The sequence below is a fragment of the Nanorana parkeri genome, unplaced genomic scaffold (assembly GCF_000935625.1).
Source record: "Nanorana parkeri isolate BGI_ZX_2015 unplaced genomic scaffold, ASM93562v1 scaffold820, whole genome shotgun sequence".
In the NCBI taxonomy this organism is placed as follows: Eukaryota; Metazoa; Chordata; class Amphibia; order Anura; family Dicroglossidae; genus Nanorana; species Nanorana parkeri.
Genome location: NW_017307088.1, coordinates 534,468 through 552,150, shown reverse-complemented (window position 1 = coordinate 552,150; position 17,683 = coordinate 534,468). Strand labels below are relative to the sequence as shown.

The 17,683-nt window shown below is 43.9% G+C and overlaps 2 protein-coding genes across 2 annotated transcripts; one reads left to right on the top strand and one right to left on the bottom strand.

Moving 5' to 3' along the window:
- Positions 1-362: 362 nt before the first annotated feature.
- Positions 363-11,054, bottom strand: TMEM258 (transmembrane protein 258). The gene is made up of 4 exons (XM_018565183.1): positions 10,969-11,054; positions 8,599-8,708; positions 6,295-6,429; positions 363-527 (listed from the first exon to the last, which is right to left on the bottom strand). The coding sequence occupies exons 1-3, from the start codon at positions 10,969-10,971 to the stop codon at positions 6,303-6,305; spliced, it is 240 nt and encodes a 79-aa protein (XP_018420685.1). The 5' UTR covers positions 10,972-11,054; the 3' UTR covers positions 363-527; positions 6,295-6,302.
- A 239-nt stretch (positions 11,055-11,293) lies between these two features.
- Positions 11,294-16,041, top strand: FEN1 (flap structure-specific endonuclease 1). The gene is made up of 2 exons (XM_018565181.1): positions 11,294-11,337; positions 14,680-16,041. The coding sequence occupies exon 2, from the start codon at positions 14,711-14,713 to the stop codon at positions 15,857-15,859; it is 1,149 nt and encodes a 382-aa protein (XP_018420683.1). The 5' UTR covers positions 11,294-11,337; positions 14,680-14,710; the 3' UTR covers positions 15,860-16,041.
- The last annotated feature ends 1,642 nt before the right edge of the window (positions 16,042-17,683 follow it).

Below are 17,683 nucleotides of genomic sequence, written 5' to 3'. Positions count from 1 at the left end.
AGTATTTCCTACAGTAATTGAGATACACTAAAATCGCCCTTGCATGACTTTAACCCTTTTCATTACATACTGGGTCCAGTCCTAGAGTACGGAAAGGGTTAAATTGCCTTATTCTGGACCGGTGAGCTCAAAGCATTTTTAATATGTTTTTTTTTTTTTTAATTTCAGATTTTTGTATTTATATTTCCTTGCTACAACTGCACTGCTCTACCCTTACCCGTACCCTGTTATCTGGGTCTGATAAATCCTGTCTGCATATGAATACCCACAATATAAATATATAAATAATCCTTTGTACTCAGACTGGTGTTGTGCATCTGTAGAGAGAAAAAAAAAAAGACAGAAATACAAATTATACGGCATCTGTAACAATAAAGTGTTTTATTGTGATTGTTGAGCAGTTCACTATGTGAAAAAAAAAATCTCTGATAGACGTGACAGTGCAATGACACCAATATTCTTGGACAGTACTGGTCCCCGAACTCTCGGCAGTAAAAAAAGAAACATATCACCCCTCCGACAGGGACCTGAAAAGAAAGAAATAAAAGATTTTGTTAGTTGTTGATACAAAATCAGGCAGATAGTATTTATTCTTCTAATTTTTGGTGAAATATATGACTAAGGGTTCCATTTATTAACAATTTGCAGAGCCATTTACCCTGTGAATTTCTAAACGTTAGTTCTGTGTAAACTAAAAAAAAAAACTCCATATATTTTCTTTTTAAGTTGAATGTAATGCAATACAACAATATGGCCACTAGATGGAGGTGGAGAACAAAGCAAATAAGTATATCCTATGCTCCTCCACTCCATCTAGTGGCCATAATGTGGTATTACATTACAATCAACCTGAAAAGAAAAACTGCCTGGCCCCAAAATAAGTCACCATCTGGATTTCGGTAAGCAAAAAGGTCAGAGCCTTCCATTGGATAATTACTGCAGTGATTGTTTCTTCTGACAAGATATACTGATATAGCTACAATATACTGAATGACCTGGTTTTTCCATCAATGGATTTTTTTTATTCCCTGATGGCACATTGGGCATATTCTAAGATGGCAATGCCAGGATTCATTGGGCTCAGATTGTGAAAGAGTGGTAAAGGGAGCGTGAGGCATCATTTTCACTCATGGATTGGTCACCACAGAGTCCAGACCTGAACCCCATTGAAAGTCTTTGGGATGTGCTGGAGAAGACTTTACGCAGTGGTCTGACTCTCCCATCATCACTACAAGATCTTGGTGAAAAATGAATGCAACTCTGGGTGGAAATAAATATTGTGACATTGCATAAGCTTATCGAAAATGATGCCACGGCAATTGTGTGCCGTAATCAGAGCTAAAGGCGGTCCAACAAAAAATATTAGCGTGCAACTTTTTTTTCCCCGGGCAGTGCACCAAGAATGTTCATTTTTGCCTCTATACACACAGAACGAACGCTCAAAGGGCGAATAGACCCCATACAATAAATTTGGGGGGGGGGTTGTCCTCATTTTGTAGCTTTTAGAAAACAGTCATCTGAAGACATAAGGCCTTCTAAATAGGAGGACAGAGACTTCTGAAGACACAAGGCCTTTCACATACAGGACAGAGACTTCTGAAGACACAAGGCCTTGCACATACAGGACAGAGACTTCTGAAGACACAAGGCCTTGCACATACCGGACAGAGACTTCTGAAGACACAAGGCCTTGCACATACAGGACAGAGACGTCTGAAGACACAAGGCCTTGCACATACAGGACAGAGACTTCTGAAGACACAAGGCCTTACACATACAGTACAGAGACTTCTGAAGACACAAGGCCTTGCATATACAGGACAGAGACGTCTGAAGACACAAGGCCTTGCACATACAGGACAGAGACGTCTGAAGACACAAGGCCTTGCACATACAGGACAGAGACTTCTGAAGACACAAGGCCTTACACATACAGTACAGAGACTTCTGAAGACACAAGGCCTTGCACATACAGGACAGAGACTTCTGAAGACACAAGGCCTTGCACATACAGGACAGAGACTTCTGAAGACACAAGGCCTTGCACATACAGGACAGAGACTTCTGAAGACACAAGGCCTTGCACATACAGGACAGAGACGTCTGAAGACACAAGGCCTTGCACATACAGGACAGAGACTTCTGAAGACACAAGGCCTTACACATACAGTACAGAGACTTCTGAAGACACAAGGCCTTGCATATACAGGACAGAGACGTCTGAAGACACAAGGCCTTGTACATACAGGACAGAGACGTCTGAAGACACAAGGCCTTGTACATACAGGACAGAGACTTCGGAAGACACAAGGCCTTGTAGATTCAGGATTCAATATGAGAGAGAGAAATGTGCACCGTATATAGCATCAAGCAGCTTTGGTAAAACAGTTAAAGCAAATGCCAGTATGGGAATAATAAAAACAGTTCTCAAAGCAATTCTTCCCCTATACTAAAATGTTTAAGCCAAGACCTGTAAAAGAAGACTGTAGATACTACTGCCTGAGCTGCCACCCCAATACTAAGAAATCCAACCTCGAAGTCTGCTGGTAAACTGATGCTTCTGGAAGTGTCAATCTCCTGGGTCCCCTTCAGCTCTTTCTGGCTCCTTTTGCTGACCTCCATATCACTACAGAGGACAGTGGTGACATGGTGGTCAGGAGGAGGAACCAAAGAGCTGCAGAGGACAATGTCTTAGGCTCAGAGAGCATTCAGCAGCACGGGCAGCAGGAGAGTGAGTATCAATAGTCTTCTATGACAGGTATGCCTTGCCTTGAAAGTTCTGACTTTAACACTTATGACCAGAGTTTCCCAGAAGCATAGACCAAGTTCAGCAGCATTGGTATACTGAGGTTTACTTGATAAACTCCAGGACTAATCTTTCTGACTGACAGCGTGTCTGAAACCTAGGAACAAACAAACACAGTTGCACATTCCTAGTTCTCTGCTGCAAAGCTAGTTAACACTCTCGCAGCAAAGAGCATTTTACATTCTGACAAAGTCATATTATGGTCACGAAGAAGTTAAACAAGCAGCTAGCAGGCTTCAGCAAGCGTTCAGCGGATTTCTAGTACTGGGGAAACCTGCGGAAGCCTGCTAGCTGCCTCTTAAAGAGACAGTAAGTACTGCCATTAAGATCTGTGTTCTATGTCCCCGGGTGGAGCTGAATGGAGCTGAATGGAGCTTGGAATGATCCAACAAAACTGCTAAAAGCTTTACCATGCTGTAAAACCTGCTTTATACACCTCTATCATACAAGCTGAAGTCCATATGTACGGCTTTTAATGGGTAAAGATGAACTCTAGGGAAACATTTATATATACATATGAAGTACACATGTCTGTCTATCCAGTTGCGAGATTTACACAGCTCTACCACGCATCATAGTCCTGCCTGGTAGGGAAAGGCATTCTCTGTTGCAGTTCCACTTACAGGTCACCTTCCCACCCCGTGACAGTGAAAGGAGAAGCAGCACAGTGATTTGCTCATCTCTCTGCTCTCTTCTCCTATCAGAATTCAATACACCCAGTTGGTTTCTTGTCCCTCCCCTTGTCTGAGCCTTGCTGTACAGAAGACCTCAAGGAGGCGGATACCAGACCAATTTCAGATAAATTGTGTTAATTTATCAAATATATTTAATGATGTAACAAATGATTACAGCGCTTGTCCATTTATATCTGCCTAGAGTCCAACTTTATAAGGGCAGGCGAGAGAACTTCCATCACGATTGTCCCCAAAGATAAGCGATAATGCAGATTCTGTTGGTCTTGCCTACCTCCTTCACCTGCTCTCCCCATTTACATCTACATTCACCATATTCATGGGTTTGAAGGGAAGCAGTGGTGCCTGAGAGCGGTTAGTTTATAATGGTTGGCCCTGCTATCATACATATGACATCACATTATTAAAAGGGAACTGAGGACAAATGTTTTTTTTGGCATTAGTTCTCTTTTGGGTCACAGAACACATTCACTAATGTCCTCCTGGACCCAGAGTCAGCATATTGCCAGCTACTACCCACTCTTGCAGCTGGGAAGGATCCTGACAATATTGTCAGGATTCGCCTCACAGCCCGATTGACAGCCGGCTCTGCATCTCTATAGTCAAAGCCAACTGTGCCCTTCCGTTCCCGGTCTTTTCCTCCAATGAGCACTGGAGGAATGCAGGGGAGTAGTGACTGACAGTGACTGTTCCCTGCAGGGAGAAGAAGACTGTGAGCTGAGTGATTAGCTGTTTGTGATCAGTCAGCTCTGGCTCTATAGAGCTGGCGTGTGACAGCTGCAGTGTCCTTCACCGGCTCCAAGTATTGGAAATAATAGATTTTACTCTCCCAATACTTCTCCTTTAAATCGATTGGCTTTATCCACTGAAAGGCTTAGCCAACAAAAAAACGACCAATGTAAATTAAAGTCACAGTGTTGAACCACTCATCAAATGTGTCTACAAACACCACAGATTCCAGCTATTTGATCGTACAGCTCGCTTTGATTTAGAAAAAGCATTTATTCCTCTGGAGGTCTATCAGGGGTGTGTGATATCAGTGTCCAGTAGAAATCAAAGCAACAGATTCATTGCCAAAGATAATAAAATGTGACTGCAAAATGCAGGGAGGCTGCTACCAGACTTTAAATAGAACTTGTTCCTTTGAAATGTAAAAGATCCACACGGTCAAATATTAAGGAATCCCCAAATGCCCAGTGTGTGCTGGAGTGGCAGTGTTAGCATCCTCCGATGTTCCTGTACCAACACAAGGGGTAGGTGCGGGTTCGGTGCAAGAATGGCACAAAGTACATTTTGTGCCAGCCTCACACAGATCCCACCCCCCGCCTCCATCCTCTTCTAAAAACTACATGCCCATGCAATATTAATGGATGCCACCACTGTGCCAATTGGGCAGGTAAAAAAAAAAAAAGGGATTTAGCAACCACCTAAAAGTATTTTTACACTTAGTCTACACATCCTTTAAGAGTGCACCAGCTGTTTATTTTTTCATGAACGCCCCTTATCACATCTCACAAATTCGGTCCCACTATAACAAATAGTCAAAAAATAGCATAAATCCTTACTTTTCCTACACTGGTGCCAACTATGTTGCCAAATACCAGTGCACAGGTCATGTGATCTCAGTTAATGGGGGCGTTCAGGCAGGGCTGCTGACTGGTTTGAACTCAGGTTCCTACTACATAGATTACGTGACAACTTAAAGAGGAACTTTACTCATATCTTTGAAATGACAACAAATACACCTTTAGAAATGACAATCTACAGACAGACATACGTCAAGATCATTGCCGGCTTTTTATTCTTTGCATACCTTATTTTTCTTTTCTTCCCCAGTCTAACAGTCGCCATTTTTAATAAGGGCAGGTTAATATATCAACCTTTACTTCCTGGAACTCAGGCACATGTGACTAGGACATGTGACCATGCACATCATCTCAGGGGAGGAAAATGCCTTTCCCTGAGATCTCGTGAGATTACAGATGGGATTTCCCAGCAATGCTCTGCTGATGTAACCTTCCCAGGATGCAACGCTTAGGTACATTAATAATTCCAAGAGGCATCACTAATGCTCAAGAGGACCAGGAAGTGGGAAAACAATAATTGTAAGTAAAAGAAAATATGTTTAACTAATTAATGTAAGATGATTTCATATCAGAATGCAGAGCTGCATACTGTGTTTTTTAGTGAAAGGGGGTAAAGGTCCACTTTAAGTTCAGTAACACAATCAGTAGTGAAGGACTAAACAGTAGTGTTTACAGTAAAATGTTCAATATTTAGTCCATCTTTTAGTATACTGGGTCAGGATGAAGGTGGTGGTGGTGGAGCGGGGAATGTTACTATAGGTACAGGTATGCTTTTAAAAGCCAATTTGTCAATACAGAAATATGGGAGCTCCAAGGACTCTCATTGTTATCACTACTAACACACTAACCAATCGGACAGAGAAGTGCCAGGACAGCTGACCTGCAGGCTTGTTCCAGATCAGTGTATCACCAAGTAATGAAGCAAGGATGAAGATGACAGTCCTGAAGCCTAAAACATCAAAATCAAGTCAGAACTGGCAGCCCCCTGTATCCATCCTAACATGTACCCTACAACATATAGTCCCACACAATGATTTTCAGGAACTGCAAGACCAAGGAGAATAAACAGCGATGATAAACATATTAATGGATTTTTTTTTGCCCATGATCTATTTCAGAAACTGACTCATGTACATTCTTATTAAAGCACTGCAATGTTAAAGTCATGTAATCAAATGCGGTTTTGTACATTATATAAAACTCTTCTTACCCCAGTGGTCACACGTAGATTCCAACCCACAAAAGAAGAAACAAGACCCCAAATCCCATGAAGAGTGAGGCTACCAGTGAGATGAGCAGCTCCTTGTACACATCTCGAGTGTATTTTGTGGATGTCACTTCATATCTACAAGTATGCATTAAGGAAAACAAATACAGGGGAAAAGCAAGCTGCAGAATACTAGGAATTTGACTTTGATATTCAAATAAAGAGGAAGTAAATCAACTAACAACTGTGCAGTGTGAGAGTCAACCAGACTGAATAGTATCTGGTAATAATATTGGTGCTCAAAGTCACCGCCATGAATGGTGCTGTGCAGAATCTCAAAGATGTGAACATAGGTCACCAGCACTTCAAAATGCATAGAAACTATCGCAAATAACGTCACATAAGTTAAAAAAAAAATGCCAATTTTTTCTAGGGGCCTTTCCTCCAGGCAACATAGTGACTAAACCAGTTCAAACACTATGCCACCAGTGCTATCAGCACATAATAGGTACCAGGTATTAGTGTAACAGATAATTGTACAGTTTAGTTTAAAGTGTACTTACACAGTAAAGTGACACTAAACTCAGGGGAAAAAGCTTAAAAAAGCATTCAAGTACCTTAACTATTAACAAAAATGTATCTTATTTGTGTACCACTCGGCTGAAGATCCTCAAATCATCTCTGTATTGGTGCTGACACTGTCCTTCCTTCTGGGTGGTGGCTATGTTTGTTCCCCATGGTCCCTCTGTGTGTTGTAAAGTAGCCACAGCCCCAAGCTTGCTCCCGTGATGGACTACAAATCATAATACAAACTAGTAAACTAAACATTATTATTATAATACAGGATTTATATAGCGCCAACAGTTTGCGCCGTTTACAATATAAGGAAGACATTACAATCACAATACAATCCAAGACAAGATGGTAAGGAGGGCCCTGCCTTTAAGGGGTTATTAGATAGTAGTCCATCACAGGAGTGAGCTTGGAGTAGTGACTACTTTACAACACACACAGCCACCCTCCAGAAGGAAGGACAGTGTCAGCACCAATTCAGAGATGATTTGAGGATCTACAGTCGAGGTTAGTCGACTGAGTTTAGTCACTTTAATCTGTAAATACACTTTCAGCTAAACTGTACAACACAATTATTATACGTTACACTAGTACCAGGTACCTATTCTGTACAGCAAGCGCTGGTATCATGGTATTTGAAATTCATACGCAAGTAACAGGTTGTTCAAGTAAAGTACAAGCAAGTTCCTGTATTGTCAGACCCTGGAGAAGTACTGGAGACACCTAGTGGCCACTTAGATTTATGCAATGCAGGTTCTCTCAAAAGAGAAAGTATCCCTACTGGATTATACTTATGATCACACACCCTCTTTCCTTCTTTCTCCTCTATGCTCTCTTGCTTCCCCTGCTCATACCTTTTCTCATTCTTCCACACCTTTCCTTCTTCTTATGCCTAATACCAGTTATAATCTCTTCCAAGTATTGCTGCATTACATGATGTGTTTTATCCATGCATAAATGCCGGATCTAATGTCATCCCCGGTTCTGCACTGTCAGTGGTCTTTGTATTACCGGTAGTTATTGCTGGCATCTCCTCAATGCATTATGCCATGTATGCGGTTGCTATTCATCGTATATAAATTGCACCATTATTGGTTGTGAAAAACGTAATAAAGATTTATATGCTGAAAAACCCCCCCAAAAAAAACAAAACAAAACATGCACGCCCACTCATTTACTTATATTCTCCAGCAGAGTCCATCACTAATCATCAAACTGATAGATTTTGGTACTGTATCTTCAGCAACAGAAGCAGTTCTGTCAATCCAGAAATCAGCGGGCAGGACTAGGTGTGGCCAGGTACTGATAGACCAGATACAGGCCTATGAATCAGCAGTGAAAATGCCAATATGCCCCCAACAACATTTTCTCCTCCCACTGTACTCTAAGCAGACACAATTTGTTAGGAAATGTTAGTTCCTAACAAATAATGAGTTTAAAAGAATTACAGATGAGACAGAAGTTTGTACTAGTCACTTTGAAACACACAGAATTTGCTCATCGGCTGTACGATTGGATTATCATGATCAGCAGCCTTGACCCAGAATCGGGTCCTGACTGCTACTATAAACTGAGCTCCAGCAAAGAATACGCATATTACCTAGAATGCATCTGGATTTACCGCTACCCACATCAGTCCATCGCTATCACTCACCTACCAGAACTAATCATCAACACAGAAACATAAGAGTGATGGCATATTTAGGGTAAAACATGGTCAGATCGCAAGGATACACAAAGAACCAAGCTGTGAAAAACATCCCAATTGCCATGAGGACAACGGTGAGGTGCGGGAACACCGCCGGATTCACCGGACTTGTATATCGGCTCATTGCTTCCAACTCCTGAGAATAGAAAGGGTGAAAAAATATATAATTACAGCAAATCATTAAACACATAAGTGAAATTCATGAAACAAGAACATTTATCAAAGTCCAACCTGTCAAAACTTTTCCTTCTGCTTTTGATCGAGCCGGGAAGGATTAGACTCAGTGGGATTTATGTAACATTCCCTGTTTGGGAAATTGCCCCTCACTTCCTGTCATGACAGGAAATGAGGGACAATTTCTTCAATAAGGACACATTAGAACTTTGGACAATGTTGTTTTTTTTTGGGGGGGGGGGGCTTTAATTGCTGCCTGTCCAGGTGTCTGACCCCCTCCAAATTTTCTCCTGGTGTCCCAAGGACAGGGAGCTAAGGAAAATCCCTCCAATAGGTTACAGACGAGTAAAAAACTGAATGGAAATTCCAAAATAGAAAAAATGCCTCTGTGACTCTGCTGCCCGGGAGCCGCCAATCCTCTGTGACTCTGCTGCCCGGGAGCCGCCAATCCTCTGTGACTCACACAGAACCAAAATAAGTGGCAGTGAAGGTGGCCTGTTAGACTCAAATGGAGCCTACAGCAACTGACAATCACTCCAGAGCTGTACGGGGGATCCTTGTAACAGATGCAGCAGCATGGCGCAGGGGACATAAATCTGTTTTATAAAAAGGCAAAGCTCTTATTCTTACATTTGGATAGAGTGGTGAGGGGTCCTGTTTTTACTGCTGTCTGTCACCAAAAATTGCCACAAGAGCAATACAGAAGGAATCTTCCAATGGGCACACTTGTGACAACTGTCCAACAGGGAATTTCCCTCACTCACTTCCTGTTGAGTCTGCAGGACAGAAAGCGAATGGATTTCCCTAAAGACACACAGATGGAGGGGGGGAAAAAAACAAAAAACTGACACCGGTTTTCACATTGCTCTGATTTCGGAAAGGATTCTTCTTTTTGGAGGTCACACCTGCACTGCCCCTCCAAAAAAAAACAAAAAAAACAAAAAACTCCAAGAGTAGGCGTTCCCTCTAGCCCCCATTCTGCCTGGGAGGATTAGGGGCGCTGGAATGCACGGGCAATTTTACTGTAGAGGGAAATTAACCCTTTAAGGTGCACTAAGGTGCACTTTACAGGAAACTAGCCATGAGATTACAATCATGGAGGCAGGCATTGCTTCTGAAAATGCCAGTTCCCTGGCCATCATACTGATACAAAGGCTGAGTGACTGTCCTGGAACGAGTACAGAGAGAAATTCTCAGAACACTGAACCTGGATCCGTGACTCAAAATGTGTTCGGCTGGATTCACACCATCTCGGAGCCTGATGAAGGGGACCCTGTGTGGCCCCGAAAGCGCTTGCCAATGAGAGACAGCGATTGTCAATAAATTAACACTTGCTGATTATTATCTTGTGGTGTGCTGGTGACATCCTCTAAACTATCTACATGTGGTGGCGCCATCCGTAGTCATTTCGAGCACCCGTCTGCATACTATGGGAGTCCCGGTAAGGAGTGCGGCAAGGTTTTTCTTTTCGTGGATTCACACCAAGGCGCTGCGTTAATCGCACACTTCCGTGCGATGAACACATACTACTGCACATTTAACCAACCATGCATTATAGTGCAAGCAATGCATTGTGGTGCCATTCATTTAAACAGTACCCCAAACGCACCTCCGGCTACAATGTGTGGTATCGCATCGCGGCACGGCTAAAAAAAAAAAAGTAAAAAAAAAAAAAATAGGGCATGCACTTCATTTTTTTTTTTTTAATCGCAACACATCACAATGCATTGCAGCATGGTCAAGTGCATTATGGCTGCCATCGAAATGAATGGCAGTACAATGCACCTCCCACACTATAACGCATGGTAGGTGCTTTATGTTGTAGTACACGAAACTGTACAATTAACACAACACTACAGTGTGAAATGGCCCTGAATGGCAGACACAGCCAGGCAACAAGCATTGTTTTCAAGGAGGCAAGTAATGGCAGCCCCAATGCCTCTCTCATGGCAGAGTCACTGTAAATATGGCAGGCTGGGATTTCAGGGGGTACAGTTCTAGTTTAGGATGAGCACAGGGTCCCCTAAAATTACAGCTACTCGAGTGTGTTATCCCCCCACAGGTGGGGAGTCGGGGCTCCCTATACCATAATATGAGCTGGTGAGGGGTCACAAATGCCCCCAAAAAATACACGAACTCCTTCAGCTCAGCCCTCCACACACCCTGGAGGGTGATGGGACACAAATAGAACGCCAGGCACCCCCACCAACACCGTTCCTCACCATCTTCCCGGTGACACCTCTCACGGTATAGCCACGTCTCTCACAATCAAAACGGGGTCAGAGGTCACCACACGGAATCCTGGGAGCGGAATACAATTGTGCGCATGAGTACTAGGGGGTGTGGAGCTATGGATACCAGTCACCAAACCTCGTCCAATCAGGGCGCGGCTCCCATACGTCCCTTTCCAGCCACAGCATGGCGGCGTTTCCGGAATGTCTTCTCGCGACTGGAGTTCAGCGGTCGGCCAATCACAAAACGAATCTGACAAAGTCAGCCAATCGGTGTTCTTACTGCATCCTAGCGCGCTGCTAGAGCAGAGAGTGATGTCACGTGTACGCGCGAAAATCTTGTGGCGGGAGTTGAGTGTGGTGAGTTCGCACGGGTTCGTTTTATAAACTTATTCGGTAAAGCAGCGTACAGTGCGGTCACCCCATAGCAACCGAACAGAGTCCATTTCTGATCTGGCTGCTTTGGGTTCCTGTAGTTGTCACTGTGGGCCGCTATAGAATTTTGTGGGGACGTTGTCACCCGGGATGGCAGATGTGTTACTAGCATTCAGTTACTGCTGTGCTTGTGATTTGCTTGGAGTGGACAGCCTGTGTCTCTGAGGACATGTAGTCATGTGATGGGATACAATTATGTGTGCAAACAGGAGGCTCCCAAAGCAGAAAGTGAATATAATATCCTTGCAGTGGGGCCCAGCTGTGCTGCAAGGGTTAAATGCTCTTTTTTTTTGGGGGGGGGGGGGGTAAAAGCACCCAAACTACTCTAATTCCTTCCTCCTGCAAGCTCCTCTGTTCTGCCACCCATCCCCCACAGCGTATTCTCATTCCTGCTTTGGTTGGTGGTCACAGTCGTGATGTCATCACATCCAATAAAGAACCATTAGTCCTTCATTGTAAGTGATGTCACTGAGGGCCCGCCCACAACTCGGAGCATCAGGTTGAAGAGGAGAGGTCTGGGGGAGCCAGGGATAAGGTAAGTAATAGCGCTTTCAATCGTCGATTTTAATCGACTAAATCGATTAACTGTTGCAGCTCTACTTATAATAAGGGACTGCTGGTACTTTATCTTATGTAGTGATGTCACGGCTGTCGCACTGGAGATTAGAGGAGCGAGGGTTAATCCCTTCCTGACCAATGATGGAATTGTTCCGTTTAAATCTTTCAAATACTTAAGGCCCGAGGACAGAATCATTCCGTCATGCGGGGAAAATGTGCGCCGGTTTGTGGCAGGACCAGTGCTCATGGGCTTTGCGCTGTTGTTGGGTCCCTCGGTGTCTGAGGCAGACCCTCAACAGCAAATCTGGGGGGTCCCAGCACTGTGATCGATGCGATAGCCAATCACAGTGCTGTTACAACCACTCATTCGGCTTTCAGCTCACTATGTTGTGGAGCTGCAAGCCTGATCAGTGTGTTACAGAGTATCTGTGAGGAGAATACAATGGGGGAGATTTATCAATACTGGAGCAGGCAGAATCTGGAGCAGTTGCCCACGGCAACCAATCAGCTTCTCTCTTTCATTTTCAAATCTTAACATGTACCTGACTTGCGGGATCAGCTATGTGGCCTGCATCTCTGTCGGATGCAGACCGTTCCTTTCACCGCTGGAACTCGTATCCTTTCAGTTCTGAGCTCCGACCGAAAGAATGGATTGGTAAAGTCTGCAGCAGACCTCACTAATCACCACTAAGGATGGGCTCGGGCGTGTTCGCAGCTCCACGTGCCAAGCCCGCCAGGAAGCTGACCGCGCCAATCACAGGTACTGAGACATTATCCCAGTCCGCAGCTGCAGAGATCGGGATAGAGCTGCAACAGTTAATCGATTTAGTCGATTAAAAATGAGTGGACTACACTAGAAATGCAACTGTAGTGATCTGAATATAATGACATCAGCTTATTTTAATAGTGAGCACTTTTCAATGTAGTCAGAATCTCTCAAGGAACTCTCTTATTAAGGGAGGGCCCTTTTCAATAATAAGAGGTTTCCTTGAGAGATTCTGAATACATTGAAAAGTGCTCACTATGAAAATAAGCTGATCCTTGCCTGCCCTCAATACATACCAGTGCAACTTGAATGATGTTCCATTTTGCTCATGTGGTTAGCACTTTCCTCCCTGTTCACATAGGAAAGGGCTGGCACCTGTTCACTAGAGCTGCAACAATTATTGCATTAAAATCCACGATGGAAAACGTTGTCAACGTTTTCCATTGTCGATTCGTCGGCTAAAATTCATTTCCCGCTCACGCCACACACACGTCGGTTAAGCCGTTTGCACACCACACTTTTTTTTTTTTTTTACTTCCACCGTGCCAAGCTTGCTCCCGTGATGGACTACAATCTCAATAGAAACTAGTAGTCCATCACTGGAGCTTTTTTTTTTAAATCTGATTAACCGAACCTGATAATCGGCTAACTAATCGATTATGAAAATAATCGTTAGCTGCAGCCCTAGATCAGGATATGTCTCAGTGCCTGTTATTGGCGCGGTCAGCTTCCTGGTGGGCCCAGCACGTGGAGCTGCGAACACGCCCGAGCCCATCCTTAATCACCACTAGATCACCAGGGATCGCGCCTCCCTGCAAAAAGGTAAGCAGGAGAGGGGGCTCTGTATTTGTATATTTTATATGTGGGGGGTGTATTATATGTCCAGGGGTAGTATTTTTGTACATGTAAGGGTGGGGGCAAATGTATTATTTTATATGTGATGGGGTAGTCTTTCTTCTTTTTTTTTTATGTGTATGGGGGGGAACCTGCATTTTTCTGCAGCAGGAATCCCTAATCTGGCGTTTACAAACTGTAACTGTCACCTATTCAAGTTAATGGTCAGGTGACAGCCACTGCAAGTAAGGGCTTGTTCACACCAAGCGCGGAGCAGATCCAGAGCAGAGCAGGTGCAGACCGGATCAAAACTGCGTCCAATGTATTCCTATGGTATTTTGAGCTCCAGTTCATATCGCAGCGTGCAGATCCGGAGCAGGTGAAAAAACTGCGGCAAGCCCTATTTTATCTGCTCTGGAACGCATGCAAAATGCATGCAAGTGCCTGAAAGCCCATGTTAAACTTAAATTTTTTTTTTTTTAACCAAAAACGGCCCGGAACGCATCAAAAACGCGGCACAACCCACTGCACTGCGTGTGCAGAAACCTGACCGGATCTGCTCTGCATTTGGTGTGAACAAGGCCTAAGCGCCGGCACACCGCATGTGATGGTATGTGATATTACATGCACAATCGCATCCAGGGAGAGTGATTGATTCCTAACCGCATGTAACCATATTGCATACCATTACATGCGGTGTGCCTGCATTTACATGCAGCTGCTTCACACCAGATTAGGGATTCCTGCAGCAGGAAAATGCAAGTTCCTAACGCAGGAATCCCTAATGGCACCGAAACATACAGATATGAATAGGGCCTTATTGTGTGTTGGTGTCCGTAGTACCAAAACGGATATAGATAACTTTCATTTTGAAGTATGATATTTGGCAAGCGGCCCCCATGGGAGAAAAAAACTGTCAAGTGGCCCCCGAGTGAATTGAGTTTGAGACCCCAGGTCTAAAATGGCGAATTATTATGAGTAATGTAACTTTTTATTGCTCTTGTTTTGAAATGACTGGAAGTGTCATTGTATATATTGTGTATATGGACAAGCTGAACATGTATCTATGTCTGCAGGAATCTCACAGATGTGCTTCTTCATCTGTTCAGGTTGTTCATTGATACGTTTTCCGGCTGCACAATGGGAATTCAAGGTCTTACCAAACTGATTGCTGATGTGGCCCGCGGAGCCATAAAAGAAAATGACATCAAAAGTTACTTTGGGCGTAAAGTGGCCATTGACGCCTCTATGTGCATCTACCAGTTCCTCATCGCTGTGCGTCAGGATGGGAATGTGCTCCAGAACGAGGAAGGTGAAACCACCAGCCACCTAATGGGCATGTTCTATCGTACAATTCGCATGGTCGAGAACGGCATCAAGCCAGTGTATGTGTTTGATGGGAAGCCTCCTCAGCTGAAGTCAGGTGAGCTGGCCAAGCGTACCGAAAGGCGGGCCGAGGCTGAGAAGCAGCTGGAAGCTGCCCAAGAGGCAGGAGAGGTAGAGAACATTGAAAAGTTTAATAAGAGACTCGTGAAGGTCACAAAGCAGCATAATGAGGAATGCAAGAAGCTGCTATCCCTGATGGGGATTCCATATGTGGATGCCCCATGTGAGGCAGAAGCCACATGTGCTGCTTTGGTAAAAGCTGGAAAGGTGTATGCAGCTGCAACTGAAGATATGGACGCGTTGACATTTGGTACTCCTCTCTTGCTTCGTCATCTCACAACTAGCGAGGCCAAAAAGTTACCTATCCAGGAATTTCACCTCACTCGTGCCCTAGAGGATATAGGTATCACCCAAGAGCAGTTTATAGATCTCTGTATATTGTTAGGCTGCGATTACTGCGAGACCATCAGAGGCATCGGCCCAAAGAGAGCGATAGAACTGATAAAGCAGCACAGGAGCATCGAAGAGGTCTTGGATAACATAGACCTGAAGAAGTACCCCGTTCCAGAAAACTGGTTATACAAGGAAGCTCGCCAGCTATTCTTAGAGCCTGATGTGGTTGACATAAATGGTATAGAGCTGAAGTGGCAGGACCCAGATGAGGACAGCCTGGTGGCCTTTATGTGCGGCGAAAAGCAGTTCAATGAGGACCGTATCCGTAATGGTGCCAAGAAGCTGTCCAAGAACCGCCATGGCAGTACTCAAGGCCGTTTAGATGACTTCTTCAAGGTGACTGGATCCATCAGCTCCACCAAAAGGAAAGAGATTGATGTTAAAGGCTCAGCCAAAAAAAAGGCAAAAACGGGAGGCACCCCATCGGGGAAATTTAAGAAAGGCAAATAAGTGACTGAACTTGGCGGAGATGGAGATGTGAACTATTTTTCTGATAGGAGTATTATGTGTGCTGAAGTTTTGGAATGTTTTGTTCATTCAAATGATTAAAATGCTTTTTGTTTAGAGCTTCCCAGTTTTTGCCAAATTATTAAAGGAAATTAAAAGCGCCATCATGGCAATCATACCATTTTTCTGCTACTGTTTCTTGCCTGCGCTAGAAAATTGACAGCTGAAATCTGGGAACTGGCTGTTATATTTGTGTGTGCTGTTCACCTTATTCAGAAATAAGTGTTATAGATCATATTAGGGATGCACCGAAATTGAATTTTAAGAGTGAAAAAAAAAGGCCCAAACTTTTTGCACATTACAAGTGAGTGCTGGTGACTACTATCTTTACCCTAAAGGTCCCCACACACCTTGCGATAATCGTGGGAAATCCCGCGATCGTACGATTATCGTAAGGTGTGTGGAAGCCGTGCGACCTCTACTACTGTAAGGTCGCATGACTTCTGACTTACGGACATGTTCGAAAACCCGCCGAGCATCGTACGATGTTCGGCGGGTTTGTGGCATGTTCGTACGATAAAAGCCTTACGGGCCGGCAAGCGCACACTGCCCGTTCAGCATTGCGGTCATCCCCCCAGGGGGCGTGGCTTGCGATCATCGCAAGTACGATCTGCCTATGCAAGATAGGCAGATCGTATGTTTTTTTCAAGTACCTTACAACCATCGCAAGACAAAAGTCTTGCGATGGTTGTAAGGTGTGTGCCCAGCCTAAGGCCCCTTCACACAGGCGGTTTGATCAGATCCACCTGTCAGTTTTTGAGGCAAATCTGATCAGAAGCCTAATGTAAGTCCATGGGCAGCCAGATATAAACAGACATGTGTCCATGTACATCCGATTACCCCCAACTCCATCTAGGTCCAGAAGAAAGACTAGAAAAAGTTTCATATTGGTGAGGGATTTGATGTACACGGTCACATGACCACTTACATCCGACGCCCCATAGACCTAACATTGGTCGGTACAGCTTAGCTTGGGTAGACAAGGATGTCACAAGTGTGACTTCTGCTCCCTGCTGATATGAATGGATGGCTCCTGTATGAAAGGGGCCTTACGGATTAAAGTGCTGTGTTAATTGAGTTTATTTTCTATTTCCTAATCTGACAGGGTCATTCACTAAAGGGGTGAAGAGTTTGGAGAAGTGAACAATCCAGGACAACATAGCTGAACTGGAAAGTGAGCTGAATTGGAGAATGTTTCCAGTTCAGCTATGTTGTCCTAGATTGTTCACTTCTCCAAACTCTTCACCCTTTTGTGAATAACCCTCGTCGTTTAATACTTAAGTCATGTTAAGGCAGCGGGAGTCATAAATTAAGTACTTCAATTTTTATTATAACAATACAACAGTAGAATTGTCTTTAAGAATATATTCCATGTGATAAGCCACTTCATAGAGGACTGCTCAGCCATGTCTCTTCTCAGTAACATGAAATACACAATTCACACTTTCTTACATCTGCTGACACCACACACGGGCTTAAGAAATCAATTTATTAGTTGTTGCGGCACAATCAAACCATAAATCTGATTCACAATCAATGCAGATAAATGAGTGTAATTAGTCAGTATTACTGTCATCAGAGTAAAAGGCCTTGCTGGTACAAAACTACAAAAAAGATTGTAAAATGATTGGCAGCATTGGCTTCTATAGCCCAGAAAGCCATTGGGTGTGTGCGCCACACCGGTAGGTAGGCATTTGTTAGAGTCCACGTCGCCAAAGGCATTGTAAAATATACTCTTTAGGAGAACTAGCTTTCTAATAACACTGC